At 40.4% G+C, this 21117-nt stretch overlaps 1 protein-coding gene across 1 annotated transcript in view; it reads right to left on the minus strand.

The window, feature by feature from the left end:
• RYR2 (ryanodine receptor 2) overlaps window positions 1–21117 on the minus strand; it is a 544943-nt gene that overhangs the window by 408781 nt on the left and 115045 nt on the right. The window contains exons 9-10 of the mRNA XM_047088668.1: window positions 18176–18275; window positions 17373–17469 (exon numbers count right to left, since the gene is read on the minus strand). Of these exons, the coding sequence (XP_046944624.1) occupies window positions 17373–17469; window positions 18176–18275 (197 nt within the window). The remainder of the gene's footprint in view (window positions 1–17372; window positions 17470–18175; window positions 18276–21117) is intronic.

A 21117-nucleotide genomic window follows, 5' to 3' on the forward strand; every position in this document is an offset into this window, starting at 1 on the left:
TTAGGCCTGAAATCCCTTGATTATTAAAGAAGTAATGACCAAAAAAAAAAAAAAAAACACCTTAAGAGTTGTCTGAAGAAATTAAATAGTGAACAAAATAAATCGACAGAAAATAAAGAAGGGATTCTATGATGTATTACTAAGATAAGTAAAATGCAAGAATGCAAATGATATAAATTTTCTGTACAACAATAAATCATAATAAACCTATTGCATGTATGTATGTATATACGTATCTATGCAGAGGTATTATCTATATGAACGTGGAGAAAGTTCTTGAATAATGAACACCGAAACAGTAATGTTAATCACATAATAAAAGTTATGTAGGAACTAAGCTTGAAACTAAAATGTACTCGAAGATAAAAACAGTATTAAGTAATGTTTACGTACAATTGTATATATTATATATAACAAGGTATAGGAAGAATTATCCTTCAAATGTTTTACTCTCATCACTTTTCCTTTATTAACTGAATTTAACAATGATCTTTTATTATTTGTATAAGTAGAAATCTAATGATATTTTAATTTGGGGGGAAATTAACATTTAAAACACAAATATAAAGTCTAAAGGAAAGTTGGAACCTCCTTTCTGGATATTTGTCTCCTGAAGGGGCTTCTTGCCTTTCATTATTTCTATTTTTTTTTAATGATTCATCAGCAAGTGTAGAAAATCCAATGACCTGCAGTTCTTCAATGACAACTGGGGAAATCTTTGCTTTTATACAGAGTCTGCCATATAAATACATGCCAAGTGCTGAATGTCACTGGTTGTCATATCAAGTAGGCATTGGCTATTTCAGACTGAAAAGCAACTTTACAATATCAAAATCCTAAATGTAGTAAGGATCTCAGTCCATCATAAATGACACTAAGGACATGTAAACTTATTTAAAAATTGGTCCACTTGGAGAAATCCACCTGTTCTATGAAGCGATCATCCCTTTTCCCTGCAATATGTCTCAAGTATCAAGTTTAAAGATCCACAAGTTTACCAAATGGTATTAGAGACCATATTTAAACTCATACAACTGGGGCGCCTGGGTGGCGCAGTCGGTTAAGCGTCCGACTTCAGCCAGGTCACGATCTCGCGGTCCGGGAGTTCGAGCCCCGCGTCGGGCTCTGGGCTGATGGCTCAGAGCCTGGAGCCTGTTTCCGATTCTGTGTCTCCCTCTCTCTCTGCCCCTCCCCCGTTCATGCTCTGTCTCTCTCTGTCCCAAAAATAAATTTAAAAACGTTGAAAAAAAAATTAAAAATAAATAAATAAATAAATAAATAAATAAATAAATAAATAAATAAATAAAAATTATCTTTAAAATACAATTATTTTCAACTTTGAGTCCATCCGGCCAATGGGGAATGCAAGAGCTCATTATTCTTGCTAGAGTGGTGCAGCAATTTCAGACATGGGGTAAGACCGGTTCACTTGTTAGATCTCCTGTACACACATGCTCCCTTCCAGCCTGAGGGCTACTGATTTCTATTCACTGGAGAGGCATGACATTTTGCCAAAGTGAAAAAAAAACCCAGAGCCATTCCCCTCTGACTTCTTGCCATCTCCTTATGAGCTAAGATGAAATGGGAAGTAGAAAGCTATCAGGCAGTAGACGGCTGGTCATCCTGAAAGTGGAACCCAGTAAAAATACTCCCTCCCCAGTCTCTGCAAATGTCTTCAAAATTTGTTTTGAACTAACACCGCAGAAATACAAATGATTATAAGAAAACATTATTAAAAAACTGTAAGACAACAAGCTGGACAACCTAGAAAAAGTGGATAAATTCCTAGAAACATACAACCCTCCAAAACTGAATTAGGAACAAATAGAAATTTTGAACAGACCACAATTATCAGCAACAAAATTGAAATCAGTAATTAAAAAAACTCCGAACTGGGGCACCTGGGTGGTTCAATCAGTTAAGCGTCCATGTCTTGGTTTTAGCTCAGGTCATGATCTCACAGTTTGTGAGTTCAAGCCCCACATCACGCTCTATGCTGTCAGCACAGAGTCTCCTTGAGATTCTCTTTCTCCCTCTCTGTCTGCTTCTTCCCTGCTCACTTCCTCTCTCTCTCTCAAAATAAATAAACTTAAAAAAAAATTAAAAAAACAAAAAATTAAAAAAAACCCTCCAAACCAACAAAAGTCTAGGACCAGATTGCTTCACAGGTAACTTCTACCAAGCATTCAAAGGAGAGTTGATATCTGTTCTTCTCAAACTATTCCAAAAAAATAGCAGAGGAAGGAAAGCTTCCAAATTCCTTCTAAAAGGTCAGCATTACCCTCCTACCAAATCCAGACAAAGACACTACAAAGAAAAACAAAGGAAGAAAACTAAAGGATAACAGTATCTCTGATGAACATAGATGCAAAAATCATCAACAAAATAGTAGCAAGTCAAATTCAACAACACATTTAAAAATTCATTCACCATGAACAAGTGGGATTTAATCCAAAAATGCCAAGGGTGTTTCAATATTTACAAATCAATCAATATGATCCATCACATTAAGAAGTGAAAGGATAAAAGCCATATGGTCACCACAACAGATGCAGAAAAAGTATCTAACAAAGTACAACATCCACGATAAAAACTCAATGAAGTAGATACGGAGGAAACACACCTCAACATAATAAAGACCATACATAAAAAACCCACAGCTGACATCATACGTGATGGGGAAAAACTAAGATCTTTTTCTCCTAGATGAAGAACAAGACAAGGATGCACATTCTCATCATTTTTATTCGATACAGTACTGAAAGTCTTAGCTGCAGCAATCAGTCAAGAAAAAGAAATAAAAGGCATCCAAATTGGTAAGAAAGAGGCTTACCAATTTTGTCTATTTTCAAAAGACGATGCAGCAAACTGAAGATTCCATAAAAAAAAAAAAAAGCCACTAGAACTGATAAATGAATTCAACAAAGTCACAGGATACAAAATTGACATACAGAAATATTTTGCATTTTTTCCATTTTTTTTTAATTTTAGAGAGAGAGCACATATGTAAGCAGAGGAGAGGGGGAGAAGGGGAGAGGCAGAGAGAGCCCCAAGCAGGCTCCATGCTCACTGAGAAGCTCGAAGCAGGGCTCCATCCCATGACTGAAATCATGACCTGAACTGAAATCAAGAGTCAGTCGCTTAAGTGACTGTGAACCACGGAGGCGCCCCATGTTGCATTTCTATACACTAATAATAAAGAAACAAAAAGAGAAATTAACAATCCCATTTACATTATACCAAAAATAGGGGCACCTGGGTGGCTCAGTCAATTAAGCCTCCAACTTTGGCTCAGGTCACTATCTCACGGTTCATGAGTTGGAGCCCCGTGTCGGGCTCTGTGCTGACAGCTCAGAGCCTGGAGCCTGTGTCAGATTCTGTGTCTCTCTCTCTCTCTCTCTCTGCACTGCCCCCCAACTTGTGCTCTGTCTCCCTCTCTCTCAAAAGTAAGTAAACATTAAAAAAATGTTTAAATCATACCAAAAATAATAAAATACCAAAAGAGTGAAAGAATTATACTCTGAAAACAATAAAACAATGATGATAGCAATTTATGATGACACAAATGGAAAGATATCCCATGCTCATGGACTAGGAGAACAAATACTGTTAAAATGTCCACACTACTCAAAGCAATCTACAGACTCAATGCAATCGCTATCAAAACACCAACACAGAACAAGAACAAACCATCCTAAAATTTGTATGGAACCACAAACAACCCTGAATAGCCAAAGCAATCTGGAAAAAGAACAAAGCTGGAGGTATCACAATCCCAGATTTCAAGTTACATCACAATGCTGTAGTAATCAAAACAGTATGGTACTGGCACAAAAACAAACACATCGATCAACAAAACGATTGAAAAACCCAGGAATGATCCTGAAATTATATGGTCAATTAATCTGTGACAAAGCAGAAAAGAATATCCAATGGGAAAAATACAGTCTCTTTAACAAATGCTGCTGGGAAAATGGGACAACAACATGCAGAAGAATGAAACTAGACCACTTTCTTATACCATACACAAAAGCAAACTCAAAATGGAATAAAGACATAAATGTAAGGGGCACCTGGGTGGCTCAGTCAGTTAAGCATCTGACCCTCAGTTTCAGTTCAGATCATGATCTCACGGTTTCAGCCCCGAGTTTGAGCCCCACATCAGGCTGTGCACTGATGGTGTGGAGCCTGCTTAAGATTCTGTCTCTCCCTTTCCCTCTCTCTCTGCCCCTCCCCTACTCATGCTGTCTCTGTCTCTCTCAAAATAAATAAATAAACTTGAAAAAAAATTTTTAAAAAGCCATAAAGCTAAGACCTGAAACCATCAAAATCCTAGAAGAAAACATAGGCAGTAATTTCTTTGACATCAACCAAAGAAACATTTTTCTAGATATGTCTCCTAAGGCAAGGGAAGCCAAAGTAAAATTAAACTATTGGGACTATATCAAAATAAAAACCTTTTACACAGTGAAAGGAATCATCAACAAAATGACAAAGGCAACCTACTAAATGGGAAAAGATATTTGCAAATGATATATCTGATAAGGGTTTACTATCTAAAATATTTAAAGAACTTGTACAACTCAACACCAAAAAAACACAAACAATCCAATTAAAAAATAGGCAGAGGAAGTAAACACATATTTTTCCGAAGACAATATACAAATGGACAACAGACACATGAAAAGATGCTCAACATCACTCATCAGCATGGGAATGCAAATCAAGACCACAATCACATATCACCATACACCTGTCAGAATGGCTGGAACCAAAAAAGACAAGAAATGACAAGTGTTGGTGAGGATACAGGGTAAAAGGAACCCTTGTGCAATGTTGGGAGAAGTACAAACTGGTTCAGTAACTGTAGAAAACAGTATGAAGGTGCCTCAAGAAGTTAAAAATAAAATTATCATATGGTCCAGTAATTCCACTACTTGGTATTTAAAAAAAAACCCAAAATATAATTTGAAATGATATATGTACCTCTCTGTTTATTGCAGGATTATTTATGATAGCCAAGATACTGAAGCATCTGTGATTGTTCATCCATAGATGAATGAATAAAGATGCGATACATATACACAATGGAATCTTACTCAACCTTAAAAAAGAAATCTTGTCATTTCTAACAATGTGATGGATAGAGTGTTTTATGCTAAGAGAAATAAGTCAGTCAGAGAAAAACAAATACCATATGATTTCACTCATATAGACTTTAAGAAACAAAACAAATGAACAAAGAAAAGAGAGACAAACACACTTTAAGAAACAAAACAAATGAACAAAGAAAAGAGACCGACAAACACACACACACACACACACAAACAGAAGACTGACTCTTAAATACAGAGAACAAATTGGTGCTTGCCAGAGGGGATATGGATGAGGGGATGGGTGAAAAAAACTTTCTTGGAAGATAACTGTAGATTCACATGCCGTTGAAAGAATAGAGAAAAGTATTTCTGAACATTTTGTTCTTGAACTTGTCTAGTTTCTCCTAACAATAATGTTTTTAAAAATATAGAAGTCTCTCATCAAGAATATTGGCTTTGAGGGGTGCCGGGGTGGCTCCATTGGTTAAGCGTCTGACTTCAGCTCATGATCTCATGATCTCAACATTCGTGAGTTTGAGCCCTGCGTCGGGCTCTGTGCTGACAGCTCGGAGCCTGGAGCCTGCTTCGGATTCTGTGTCTCTTTCTTCTCCCCCTCCCCAGCTCACGCTCTGTTTCTTTCTCAAAAATAAACATTAAAAATTTTTAAAAAATATATATATATTGGCTTTGATACAATCCCCAATCTTATATTTATCCAGTTCTGCTTTTATGACATTCTACACCACGTTGTCATTTGTGTTAGTTCCTGATCCTCATCAGTGGGAAGGTCCTGTGCCACAAAGATTCCTCATATTCCCTTTTATAACTACATGCTCTTCCTTCTCTCTCCCTGCTCTCGCTTCCCTAACTGTGGACAACCACTCCCTTCCATTTCTAAGCTTTAACATTTCAAAAATGTTAGAAAAATGGAATCTTAGAGTATGTAAGATGCTTGGATTGATATTTTTCACTCAGCATAATTGCCTGAAGATTCATCCAAGTTGCTGCTCTTAATTGCTAATATTCTATGCTATGGTTATACCACTGATGGTTCAATAATTCATGAGCTGAAGGACATTTGGGGTGATTCCAGTTTTGGGCTGTTACAAAAAAGCTACTTTACAGTAAATATTTCTGTATATTACATGTATACACAATACTGTATGTAAATATATATATATGTGTACACACATACATATACACATATATATGTATACACACACACACACACACACACGTATGTGTGTGTGTGAATACAGTTTTCACTTCTTTGGGATAAACTCCCAGGGGTGAAATTGTTAGGTCACGTGGTAGTGTATGCTTAGTTTTTAAAGCAAGTGTCAAAATGTTTTCCAGAGTAGGGGTAACACTCTGCAAGCCATTTATGAGTGGTTCAGTTTCTCTGCATCCTCACCAGCACGTGGCTATCAATATTTTTGTTGGTTTTGGTCAATCTGTATATTGATGATGCCTAATGATTATTAGTCATTTACCACAATGACTAATGATGCTATATATTTTCTCATGAGCTTACTTGCAATCTATATGCCCTCTTCGTGAAATAGCCGTTCTTGTATTTTGCCCATTTTTTAATTACGTTGTTTTTTTGTTGTTGTTTTTTTGTTTTTTACTGCCAAGCTTTGAGAGTTCTTTATGTATTTTTAGATGTTAGTCCTTCATTGGAATTATGACTTGCCAATATTTTCTGCCCCTCTAGAACGTGTCTTTCCATCTTCTCCACATGGGCATTTATAGAACGAACACAAAGTTTCTCATTTCAATGAGGTCCAGTTTATCAATGTTTTCTTTTCATGAAGTTGTGGTTTCAATGTCAAGTTTTAAAAGTCCATGATCCTCAAGATTTTTTTTCTATTTTTTCTGAAAGTTTTATGGTTTTATGTCTTACATTTCTGTCTTTGATCCACTTGGAGTTCTTTTTTTTGTGTCAAGTGTGAGGTTTGGGTCAAGGCTATTTATTATTATTATTATTATTATTATTATTATTATTATTTTTCCCCCTTGGGCATCCATTTACTTCATCCAAATGTCTTTTAAGTTGAAAAGTCCCTTCTCATTTTCTTTTCTATCAGAAACAATCTCTCTCCCTTCTAAGACACTAAAGCACAACAACTTCCTTGAACTTAGTCTTTAGGGAATACAAGTCAGAAACGGAAGTGCCTTGTACAAAGCTTAAGCTATCTGGGAAGTCACAAACCTCCCCTTTGGGGGAAAAAAAACACAGGCACCACTGATTGCTTATGTGGGGAAGAATAAGGGAACATACTTCAAAAAAAATTAACATCACAGAAATCACCCCACAGACAAAATCTTTCCACATTGGCAAGTGTGTGAATTTTCCAGAAAGAATCTGTAATGTGCATCAGATTGTCAAAGATCCCCACAACCACCCAATTATGTTTTGAAAATCATGGTTTTCAAGGCTCAGATGCCCGCTACAAGAATGGGGACTCCTTCCATGGACTGATTTGAAGTCAAGGTGCTTCCGGTAGAGAAGACTGAGCCAAGGATGTGGGACTCCCAGGCCCCGAAACAGTATTCTGCTCAGTCAGGTTGGTAAGCTGGTTTAGTTAAGACACCTTTTCTTCCCCTCCTCAAAGCAAAGCAGGTAACAGTCTTTCAAGAGTCACCAAAATAACACAAGTGGGGGACCTCTGACCCTGCTGAGTTAGCCAGAGTGGGATCAATGCAGGCACCCCACTGCTCTCCTTAAACAACCCAAAGCACACAACTTGTTTTTTCTCCATTTATTTCTTTCACAAATGCAAAAGAATAAGCATTTGTGTGCAGATGCCCACATACATGGCACTATCTAAAAGGTGTACAAGAATGCAGGATGCTACCCTGGCTGAAAAGTAAATAGAAGAGATGAACAATAGGAGACACTGATCGCCAATAAAGATAATAAATGGCAGTATGTGACGAGCATCATTATTTGTATGGGGCAATTAAAGACAGTCCCACCACCAGCATGGCCTCAACCAAATTAAGTTCAGCTGTGTTAATGTATTACCAGACCCTGGAGACTGAGGCTTCTTCTATGAATCCTCTGCAAAATAATTAGGTTCACCAAAAAATTACTCACACAGAGCTTCTACTGACAGTTGATACCGAATAGCAGATTCAAACCAATTAGTGGAAAGAGAAGAATGTTTGACTAGCTCGTACAGGCTAACAAGCTTATTGCTTCAAAATCAGAGATGGAGAGAGATTCCTTCCTTCCTTGAGGAAGACTGCTAACCTTCCTCCAAGGGCAGAATGGTAAGAGATGCTTTCTACGATGCAATTTTTGAAAAGACTGTGTTGGCCTTTCCCAGATTAACACTCACTTCTTCCTGAATGTAGTATTGAGATCTCACCAGACAGTGAATTCCTTAAAGACACACGCTGGCTCTCATTCAAATGCCAACAACATACAAGTCCCTCAATAAGCATTCAAGGCATCAAGTGGAAGGGACTGAAAAGGAGGCCCAGGATTAAAAGGTGATTTCAGAATAAAATCCTACGTGTTGGAGTTTACGCATTTTTCACAGTAGAATTTGGGCGTTGGCTGCAGTCTCCTCCATGCCTATGAGGGCGTTTGCCCGGGCCGCAGGTGCTAAACCAAACTGTCAAAACTGTTTATACAGCAACAGTGACCTCAGGAAGTACAAGTCTACTCGGTGTTGAGAGTAACATTGTGTCTCCACTTGGGGGCTGAGTCTGACGATACGTCTATTCAAGTTGCTGTCCAAGAGAAAACAGGGATGTTTTGAAAGGATACATCAGAATAAATGCACATGAATCACCGCGAATTAAAAACAGTATAGATACTATAGAGAAGCATGTAAATAGGACTAGAGCAGGAAAACAGCAAAAATATGTCGCTGCTCTTACCTTTCACTCCACCCAAAATACAACCACAAAGTCATCTGGAAGTGAAAAAGGAGAAGAAGCTTTCCTTTCTTTCCTTCTTTCTTTCTTTTTTTTCTTGAAAGATACTGCTAACATTCAGATTAAGTGAAGAAACAAAACAGGGCCAAGTGAAAAATCGTCTTGAATTTCATCGAGAAAATAACTGGAGTATTTTTTTATTTTTTTTTATTTTTTCAATATATGAAATTTATTGTCAAATTGGTTTCCATACAACACCCAGTGCTCATCCCAAAAGGTGCCCTCCTCAATACCCATCACCCACCCTCTCCTCCCTCCCACCCCCCCCATCAACCTTCAGTTTGTTCTCAGTTTTTAAGAGTCTCTTATGCTTTGGCTCTCTTCCACTCTAACCTCTTTTTTTTTTTCCTTCTCCTCCCCAGGGGTTTCTGTTAAGTTTCTCAGGATCCACATAAGAGTGAAACCATATGGTATCTGTCTTTCTCTGTATGGCTTATTTCACTTAGCATCACACTCTCCAGTTCCATCCACGTTGCTACAAAGGGCCATATTTTGTTCTTTCTCATTGCCATGTAGTACTCCATTGTGTATATAAACCACAATTTCTTTAACTGGAGTATTTTTTAATATTTTGTTTAATTTATTTTTGAGACAGCATGAGCACAGGAGGGGCAGAGAGAGAGGGAGACACAGAATCCGAAGCAGGCTCCAGGCTCTGAGCTGTCAGCACAGAGCCCGATGCAGGGCTCGAACTCATGACCTGAGCCAAAGTCAGATGCTTAACCCACTGAGTCACCCAGGCACCCCTGAGGATATTTCTTTTTTAATGTTGATTTTTTTAATTCTATTGTCTCTTTTTTAATTCACTTAACTTTAAGTGTATAGAACACTTCAATTATTGTTGTTGTTGTTCTTGTTTTTAATTTTTCCTGAAATCCAATCGTTTCAATTCCTATGAATATTTTTAATCTTTTGCCTTCAAGACCTATATTTTTTCAAATAGTGCATTCTAGCCCCGTCATTCCTTGACCATGTGGGTTATAGACCGAGTCAGGCTGCTAAATGAGGGCAGGCTGAAATAAGGCCCTGTGCTGTCTGCAGTCTGCAGGGAGTTTGAATTTGGGGAAAAGAGTGAACCTCTCTCAAGGGAGAAGAGGCACAGAAGAGAAAATAGCTCTCCCGACATGTGTTTACTCTTTCATCAAAACTGCTTAGCAAAGCCATCCAGCTCCCATAGCCAGGCTGCAAAGGTACACACGGGGCGTGAAGGGGAACAGGTGCCTGAGAAGCCCTCATCGGTAACTTTATCTCTTTGAACATTTAGGAGCACAGAAGGCAGCTTTATAAGCTTCCTCCGAGGTGGTGACCGAGGGCGTACAAACCCGGCAAGGATATTAGTCATCCGACTGTGTACACAGACATAAACCATGCATCTCTTTCCAAACCAGACTGCGAGACACTTAATTCATGGTATCAAACCCATCTCACTTCTTATCAATTATTTACAACTAAAGCTCATTAAATCACCAAAATATCATAAAAGGGGCAAGGAGGCAAAAAATATTGTCATGCATACATATGGCACAGCTTTTGCCTGCTGAGTCACATGCTGGAAAGCAAATGCAGCATTTATTTCCAGATACTGTCAGAAACAATAACTTAATTGTCCTCCACTGGCAAGTGGAAAGACAGAGCAAGCATACGCAACAGTAATGCCTGATAAAACAGAAACAGAACCACCTCTCTCTGAGGATCAAGCTCTCCCTCCCACTCTCTCCCTCTCTCCTTCTCTCCCGCTCTTCTTCCCTCTCTCCCTCCCTCGAACACACACACAAACACAAACCCTCTCCACTCCTTTGTCTCCTTTATTTTTCTCCAAAGCCCTTGTCATCACCTTGTATATTATCTGTGGGTGTATGCATATGTGGGTGCATTTAGAAATAAGTGCATTTATGTTTTCATTGCCTCATATCCCCACTAGAATGTAACCTCCTTGAGAAAAGAGACATCGCATCTTTTTATACACTGCTATAACCCCAGCACCCAGAACATGATAGTCATTCCACAAATTGTTACTGAATGAATAAAACTACCCATGAACTACACAGCATAACCGGTTTTAACATACAAATGATGCTTTTCAAAAAACATTCCTCTAATAACCGGTATCCAAGTCAGAGATCCCAAATAATAGTTCCCAATAATATTCCCCCAATTTTTCCACTTTAAAATTCACTAATTTGGGGCACCTGGGTGGCGCAGTCGGTTAAGCGTCCGACTTCAGCCAGGTCACGATCTTGCGGTCCGTGAGTTCGAGCCCCGCGTCAGGCTCTGGGCTGATGGCTCGGAGCCTGGAGCCTGTTTCCGATTCTGTGTCTCCCTCTCTCTCTGCCCCTCCCCCGTTCATGCTCTGTCTCTCTCTGTCCCAAAAATAAATAAACGTTAAAAAAAAAAAATTAAAAAAAAAAATTCACTAATTTAAGCACGTGGGTGGCTCAGTCAGCGTCTGACTCCTGATTTCAGCTCAGGTCATGATCTCATGGTCTAGGAGTCAGAGCCCCATGTCGGGCTCTGCAATGACAGCGTGGAGCCTACTTGGGACTCTCTCTCTCCCTCTCTCTGCCTCTCCTGTGCTCATGCTCTCTCTCTCTCTCTCTCAAAGTAAATAAAACTCAAAGAAAATTCTAAAATTCACTAACTTAAAAGTATGGCATACTTAATTCAGATAATGAGTATTTCATGCATAAGTAAGTGTATGTGCACATGAAGGAAATGCCTTCGCTGATATTTTATTATGCTTCACATAAAAATGGACTGAATAGGATGCAATCCAGTGATAGAATCTGGGGCAGAAAATACTCCCCATGTAAAATATGTCATGCTCAAAATGAAAACCGGTAATCAGATTTCAAGCTTCCAGAATGAAAGCTTATTTTTTTTTTTTAATTTTTTTTTCCAACGTTTATTTATTTTTGGGACAGAGAGAGACAGAGCATGAACGGGGGAGGGGCAGAGAGAGAGGGAGACACAGAATCGGAAACAGGCTCCAGGCTCCGAGCCATCAGCCCAGAGCCCGACGCGGGGCTCGAACTCCCGGACCGCGAGATCGTGACCTGGCTGAAGTCGGACGCTCAACCGACTGCGCCACCCAGGCGCCCTGAAAGCTTATTTTTAAGTAAATAATTAAAACACAATATTGCTCTGACAAATCCCCGTCTCTCCTTAATACATTCTCACTATCTAAAGAGTTTGGGTCAGAACTAAAAAAATTACAATTTAAAGCTGATACTCAAAGTATCCCCCTTTGACCCAAATGCTCACAACCTCTATAGATTATATTTTTACTGTTATTTAGACAACTCGCATACCTGTGACTTTAGAACCACAGGGTCTTCCTGGAAAAATCTCAAGAAATTTAAGGGGCACCTAGGTGGCTCAGTCGGTTAAGCCCCCAACTTGGGCTCAGGTTATGATCTCAGGGTTCGTGAGTTCAAGCCCTGCGTCAGGCTCTGTACTGACAGCTTGGAGCCTGGAGCCTGCTTCGGGTTCTGTGTCTCCCTCTCTCCCTGCCCTTCCCTCACGCACACACACACACACACACACACACACACACACACACTCTCTCTCTCTCTCTCTCTCAAAAAATAAACATAAAACAATCTTTTTTAAAGAAATTTAAAATAAAACTATCGTGATGCTATATTTCATGAGTAATGTCAGAATTCAATCCATAAACATAAGATGAGCAAGAAGAATGAAGAAAACTATGAATTTAGTTTAGCTTGAGTAGGAGCTCATTCCCCCATTCAGTTCCACTTAACTGTATGGGCCACTGTCTGCTCTAAGTTCTAAGAGTTTTTATTAATACCCTCATGAGAATGCCTAGGTAATTACTTCCACATACAAGCCTAAATGTGAAGAGGAAACTAAAGGTAACTCCATTGGTCTCTGGTATTACAGAACCCATCCCCAAACTGCATGTTCAATTGCTATAATTATAGCTGTGTCTATTCAACAACCGTCAACGGAACGGGGCACAGGCAGGACGACGTATCCATTCGGGAACAAGGCACTGATGACCGACATGTTCCTAAATTACTCGAAAGTAAATGTCGCTTCTGGCCATCTCCTTACTTCCACTTCTTATGACAAATCTGGTTTGACCTTAGTTCTTTGACTTTCACAACGTGACGCGAGTAGTGAGCGTAAGCAGATCACAAGAATGGCACAGAGCTGTGAGGTAAAAGAATTCTTTCACATATTTCCCTAGAATTCCTCCAGGTTTCAAGTGGCTGTCCAAAAATCAAATTATTTCCACTTCTTTTTTTTAAACGAATCAAAATATATATTCTTTGGTTATCATGATGCGTTTCTCCCCCAGTAGAGATTCAAATCAATTAAAGAGCTACTGCCTCCAGACTGAGTTGCCCTTTGCCCCCCGCCCCCCGCGTCACTGAAGAGACTGAAATGACTCCGGGTCAGAACAAAGGGGGATAAAGACATTTCGACACAATGATAGTAACAAGACTTGAGTGCAGCGCGAATGTAAAATTTAAGAAATCATTTTTCTTGTGACATGCAACTAAATGCCCAATCTCACTATTTCATCAAGACAAGTCTAACTATCCTTCCTTAAGCAACACCCCTTAGGTTGCTGCTGCCTATTTCTGACTCATCTTCTCCCTCAAGCCATGATCTGACATCTCTTTAAATCTAATTTCACCCGCATAAACATACTGTGCACAGGGCACAAACGGATGTGTTCTTACTGACATCACTCCCTAGAAAGAGCAGTGATTTGCTGAACTGAATACATACTGAGAGTAATTTGACACAGACATTAACAACATTAACTCAAGAATGATATGAGAAAGGACAGATGTCAACATGTATGCAATGGGACAGCAGATCCAGAACAATAATAAAATATCTTTGAAATGCCCGCTAGTTTTCCCTGCAGTAATAACCAGCTACCCACACAATCAGTAGAAAACCCACCCTATAAACGCCCCGTTCAAGAAAACACCTATTTAGGGGTGCGTGGGTGGCTCAGTCCGTTGAGCGGCCGACTTCGGCTCAGGTCATGATCTCGCGGTTTGTGAGTTTGAGCCCCACGTCGGGCTCTGTGCTGACGGCTCGGGGCCTGGAGCCTGCTTGGGATTCTGTCTCCCTCTCTCTGCCCCTCCCCCATTGTGCTGTCTCAGTCTCTCTCAAATAAATAAATAAACTTAAATAAAAAACAAACACACACCTATTTAACCTACAGGTTCTCTAGTGTCCAGGAGAACTGGAAAACTGTAGTCATTGCCAGTGAGCTTAGCTGAGGAACTCTGGGGTCTCTGCCACTGAATATTCTCATCGGAGGATGAAAATATTCAACTATTCAAACAAAAACTATGCTCATCCATTTCTGGCTTCTCAACCTTAGCAAGAATCAGGAGTCCTTCCTCACCCCACACCTACTCCATTCAATTCAAAGAATAGAGGATTTTCCTCAATATAGTTTAGCCTCGCTTCCTCCAAAGCCTATGCTCTAGTAAGCTTTCATCCACATGCCCAGGGTCCCTCAGATTCTCCCATATCTGACTAAATCCTGCTCTCCCATCTAAATAATAATGACAGTGACAACTAAATCTGCTGATCTCTTACTGCGCATCAAGTATTTTCCACGCATTGTCCCACTGAATCTTCCCAGCTCATACTTAAGCTGCATTTCACAGTGGAGAAAAGCAATTCTTAAAGAAATTAAGTCACCTGCACAAGTCACCCAATTAGGAAGTGGCAGAGGTGAGGCCCAAACCCAGGTGTGTGTAGCTCCAGAGCCTTAACTACCAATCTCTCGTGTCTGTAGAAACAATAGAAGGGCTCTAAGAAGCATCACTTGCTCTAAGTGCTTCCTTTAACAAATCAGAGAATAAATTCCCCAATGACTAAGACAGGACCTCTTTTTGCTCCTAACTTTATATAAACATATCACCACATTTAACACACCTGCCCCCCAATCTTCCCTTGGCTTCCATGACTAACCTCCCTGGTTCTCTACCTGGCTACCATGCAGACTCTTCTTTGCCTGTCCACATCCCAAATGTCAGCGTGCTCTGGGATACCACCCTTGGCCTCCTCTCTGGAGGAGAGGCCTATTCCAAGGCTTTGCGGCCTTTTTAAAGCAATGCCCCAAACTGATCAACACATCCCCCTAATTCCAGCTCTGCCCTCCCTATGTAGGACCCTCATTTCTTCAACTATCCCCTGGGCACTTGGACTTTACATCCAGGTCAAGCTCTAAGTAAATGACTCAAAAATTCCAACTTCCTGCTTAATGTCCCACGGACCCTCTGTAGTTACCAGTATCCAAACTTTACTCAAGCCTTACTATGAAAACTGAATGTCTCCTAATAATCTTTAGCACCATCTCTCTTTACTCAAGCCAGAAACAGCAGGACACCCCGGATCAGATACACTCCCTCACGCTCCACACTGGTTTACCTCTAAACCAGTCAACGTGACCTAAAATGTCTCTGTTCCAGATAGAGCTCTCCATTCTGATGGCCACCCTCCAGGTAAAGTTTCTCCCTTCCTCTTGCACGAGTGCCTACAACAGCCTTCTCCTGGTTTCCCTGATTTGGACTCTCCTCATTGGTGACCCAACCTCCTCCTGCCCGTTAAGACCTACTATTCCTTTACAAGAGACCTGACCATTCCACCCCCACCCCACGCTCCTTCCTAACTACCTCAGAGTAAAAGCGAGCCCATGGTAATGGTACCAAGGATCCTTCAAAAGCTGACCACACTGCTCTCTCTTGTCTGGTCTGTACCTCCGATTCCATCCTGCTCCTGGTCACTCTGGAAGAACAGCTATTTCCACAATACATCCCTTTGAGTCTTCTGTGTTTTCTTTTGTTTGGAATTAATTCTTCAAACCAAGTGCCTTTTGAATTCCCTCTCATCTTGTAGACAAACCCTATCAACACCATCAACATCTTCTTCCCAACCTACTACCAGTGGCATTTTTCATTTAGGGAATTTTCCAGGCTGTGCATGCCACTCTTCACCATAAGCCAGGTCTTCCTGGTAAGAGAGGTACAACTACAACCGAGGCCTCAAAGTGACTTTTCCCAAGGTTAAACAGGTAGTTAAATGAGTATTAACTTTCAGGGTGCCTGGGTGCCTCAGTTGGTTGAGCATCTGACTCTCGATTTCGGCTCAGGTCATGATCTTGCGGATGGTGGGATCGAGCCCTGTGTAGGGCTCTGCACCAGCTTTGGGCAGCCTGCTTGGGATTCTCTTTCTCTCTGCCTGTCCCCAACTTGCTCTCTCTCCCTCCCCACCCCTCTCTCTCTTTCCCAATAAATAAACTAAAAAAAAAAAAAAGTATTAACTTTCTAAATGTTCTCTATATCAAAGTTACAAAACTGAACATTAAATAAGTTGCCTCACTATATAGGTTCATATTATGAGAAATGTCCACTCAAAGACTTAAAAACACATAATAAACCATCCACACAACGTCTTCTCTCATAGTACTCTCCTATATGTGTGTTCAACTCACTACGGATCCATTAATTCATAAAGCAAAGCAGGACATTCAAATCATCCTAAATATTCTATGGTTTTGGATTATTTATGCACTTTCCCCAATGACTCCCCAGAGGACTTCAGTCTCAGCCCAGTACCAACAAATATTACCATCAGAGAGGTGTTATAATCACATAAAATATTAGGGAGAGTGGTCAATTTTATCGTGTATGTCAGTAAGTGGGAGGTAATAGGAAAAGGTCCCAAACTTTTGTGCAATTTGAGAATTCTGACTTTAAAACTGAATTTGAGACTAAACATGCCAGAAAGAAATCAAAAGTAAGGAACACGTAATGAAGCTTTAAGTAGTTTAATGTGTTCACTCCTCCCACTCAGTGTATTTTAGTGCATACTTCTGACCATGTTTTATTTATATCAAAATTTTCAGCAATTCTATCAATAGGTAATAAAAAATAAAACATAAGAGAAAAACTTCTATAGAGGCCAACACATGGATTGCTTCAGTGGACAGAGGAGTGTTAGTGGCCCATTTTCTATTAAGCGAATGGTCTTAATTTGAAAATTGTACAAGGGGGCGCCTGGGCGGCTCAATCGGTTGAGCATCCAACTTCAGCTCAGGTCATGATCTCGTGGTTTGTAAGTTCAAGCCCCCCATCAGGCTCTGTGCTGACAGCTCAGAGTCTAGAACCTGCTTCGGATTCTATGTCCCATCTCTTTGCCCCTCCCTTGCCTGTGTTCTGTCTCACTCTGTCTCTCAAAAATAAATAAATGTTAAAAAAAAACTTTTTAAAATAATAAATTAAAAACTGCATCAAGGCAAGACTCAGATACACCAGGCTTGGTACCAACCTCCGCTGCTCTTCACCGTGTTCTCCCGAAGGGACAGTGAGGCATTCATCCATGTGTCCGTGCAGCAACCTGAGGACGTCACCACCAATTAGATACCCTGTAAGGATTGAAATTCAGGCACATTTGAACTGTCGTGGTCAGATGCCGATAGCCAGGCAGATCATCTGGTCCAATCTTCTATTTGCACAGACAGAGAAACAGAAGTTCAGCGAGGCTTAAGTATCTAGCCAAAATCTGCCTGCCGCCTCTGAGCGCAGGGTTCCCAAGTCCCACTGTCCGTGATGTTCCTGCGAGAAAACATGACCTCGATCCCAGAAAAGCCGCCGTTCCGCATACAAACATGGAGAGGCTCAGATCTGAACCTATGTAAACGAGGATGATCAGAACAGATGCGGAGATTAACCTGACGCATAAACACTGCCGTGGTCTGGCTCTAAGTCCCCCAACCCTGGAAGGCGAGAAGCCTCCCTATTAGCCTCACTGAACAATACTCTGAGGCCAAAACACCGGAGAAAACAACATCTAGAGAGCAAGCACATACAGCACACACAAATAAGCGAAAGGTGGCAGCACAAAAAAAAGAAAATCAATCTTAACACAAACTTCACTTTTAAATAGCAATCGACACAAGATTCTTAAATGTCACGTATCTGCATTCCAGAATACTTTGACACAAAATGCCCTGATTAACAATCTGCTCATTATCACAATTCCAGGGATGACTGTCAACCATGGATCAAGGACAAGTCCTCTAATTGAAGTGGAGTTTTTTGTTTTTGTTTTTGTTTTTTTTTTTTTTTTACCTTGGGCGGCTTCACTTCCTGAGCTGATTGGGGCCACGCTCCAGAGAGTCTGCTGGAAAGCGGCATCCACGTGTAAGCTGCCATTGCCATAAGACAGATGCTGTGGGAGAGGCAAAAGAGGGCATCTCTTCAGGCTTTTCGAAAGTCTTACTACGTAAGTGCTTCTGGCAGATCGAACTTAACACTGCCGATTTGGGAATGTCCACTGAGAACATCTATTTCGATCCTGTCACTCAGGCATTAAGAGACTAGTAGGAAAAAAAAAGTTACAGCTCCTATTGGACTTTAGGTATTTTTGAGCTTCGTTCTAAAACTGACTAACAGAAGCCACTAATCAGAAACACGCACACAAAACTACTAAAATCAATTCATGCGTTAAAACAGACCATTTTGCTTTGCAGTTCACTGATGGACAAAACTTGACAGAGAGCGGTCACTCACCATTGAAATTATAATTAATTTTTCTACACATCACACTGTGACAGTTTTTGGACGGTGAAATAGGTAAATTCTAAGGGACTTTCACAGGGTCCTTGGAGAACTTTTTATCTGCAATTTGGTATGACAGCCAGTAAGTGGCAATATTTCCTAATAGGTAGCTAACCAGCACACTCCATTTCCTCCAAAATCAGATACTACAAATTCCAGATTTTCCTTCTTAAAAATAGAAATGTACTAAAATAATATCATATTTCCCATTGAAGAGTCATAACATATGAGTTTTCAAATAATTAGTAAAGAAAAACAAAATTATGGGTAACCTTGCTCATTTTACTGATCACTACTTGGCTGATTCTAGAATTTCAGATACACATAGAACAACCACTTTTTCCTTAGAGTCATTTTGGGTAAACATCACCAATATTCCTGTAATGTTTCTGCAACACTTTTCCAATGCTGATGACAGCCTAAGCTTTTAAGGTCTTTAATTGTGCCAGATTTTCCCCAGAAATCTGGCCCTCTTCGTTAAATGAAGAACAATCACGAAGCAGTCACGGGGCGTTCCCGTGCTCCACAGGGCATTGAATATCCTAAACATACTCTCGAGTCAGCAGCAAAAACAGGTAAGTCACTATCTTTCTCTTGGGAACAAAATCAAAGAAAATTTTGACATTTGACAGTTAGGTGGTCATCTTATCAATAATCTTTCGAATCAGTAAGATTCAAAGTTTCCCTGTCGATGCATCATACTTAGCAATAACTTGCTCTGATCTTCTCATCTTGGCTCACCATCTGCCTTTTTACAACCTTGTCACCTCAGCCTGTCCTTTGGACACCAAATCCCAGTGGACGTTCGTTACTGAATTTCTTCCCCAATATGAGACTCCTTTAACTACTTACAGATAAATTCGTACATGCTCTGCCTCCATAACTAAGGAAGTCATATTTTCCTTCAGAGCAGTCAGAGTGATGTAACTGTTCTGTGTATTTTTCTTTCCCCATCTCATAAGCTATTAGACACAGGTTCACAACTGTATACCTCATATCGAGCAGCATTGTTCACTAAGCAAGAATGTGAAGAAGTCACCCAAACCTTTAAAATCAAAGTAGCATCAAACAAAAAAAAAAATCTGAAGTTATTCTATGAATATTCCCATTTCAATGACCTGAGTCAAAGTAACAGCACACACACACACACACACACACACACACACACACACACCCATATGGATTTTACCAAACCATGAGAAGATGACTCAAAATACCAATGCCTATATCTTTATTTGAATTGAAGTGAAAGCTCATACCATATGATGATAAATTATCGTCGTCTGTCAACACATCACGTTTCACTGAATACGCTACGTATTAAGCACTGTGTTAAATATCAGTAGGTCACATGCTGTACCCTAAGTACACTTGTAACATGGAAGGGAAGGTAAAGTACGTGCATATTTTGAGGTAATACTTTAAGGTAAAATAAATATATGTTTCAATGTTACGTGAACTGTAATTGAAGCGGTCCAGGAATTGAAACGAGACAGCACCTTGGCCAACGTAACCGGAACAGAGCTCGCTGCACTGAGCCTTGAGGACAGACAGCACTTGCACAAGAGAGAAGGCATTCCACATGGGATGAGAGCATGAGGGGCCAGTAGGACTGCTTAGTCTGGGCCTCACATTTCTGTGTTTAGAGATGCTGTCTCCGAGTAACTTTGTACATACATCGGATTTGGGTATGTATATTAGTAGGTTAATGTGCTAAAGTAAATATTTAAAACATGCCAAAATTTTTTATGAAACAATTTACATTTTGTAAGCCAGTTTGGAGGTTTTCATTTTTAATATGCCAGAAACCTCATAAATGGAAGTGGCCTGGACCTCTTTGTTCCTCTAAGAGGCTCTGATAAGGGGAATGTTATGACACAGAGAAGGGGGTACCCAAAGGGACAGACATATGGGAGGGAACACAGGATACAGCAGAGAGTTCCATGTTGGGGGCTGAGACCATATACTTAGTAATACAGTGAGATATGGATCAGCAGATAAACAGGTACCAGAACATGGGAGCACCTTATGCTTCAGACAATAAGGAGCTGCTGGGGGCACCTGGGTGGCTCAGTCGGTTAAGCATCCAACTTCAGCTCAGGTCATGATCTCATGGTCTGTGGGTTCGAGCCCCGCGTCGGGCTCTGTGCTGACAGCTCAGAGCCAGGAACCTACTTCAGATTCTGTGTCTCCCTCTCTCTCTCTGCCCCTCCCCCGCTCATGCGTGCCCCCCACCCCGTCAAAAATAAATAAACATTAAAAAAAATTAAAAAAAAAAATAAGGTGCTGCGAGGGGCACCTGGGTGGCTCAGTAGTTAAGCATCCGACTTCAGCTCAGGTCATGATCTCGTAGTTCATGAGTTCGAGCCCGGTGTGGGGCTCTATGCTGATAGTTCAGATCCTGGAGCCTGCTTCAGATTCTGTGTCTCCCTCTCTCTCTGCCCCTCCCCCGC

This window comes from Lynx rufus, unplaced genomic scaffold (assembly GCF_022079265.1).
Source record: "Lynx rufus isolate CCGP_SWC_20201006 ecotype Redwood Valley unplaced genomic scaffold, mLynRuf1.p SCAF_25, whole genome shotgun sequence".
In the NCBI taxonomy this organism is placed as follows: Eukaryota; Metazoa; Chordata; class Mammalia; order Carnivora; family Felidae; genus Lynx; species Lynx rufus.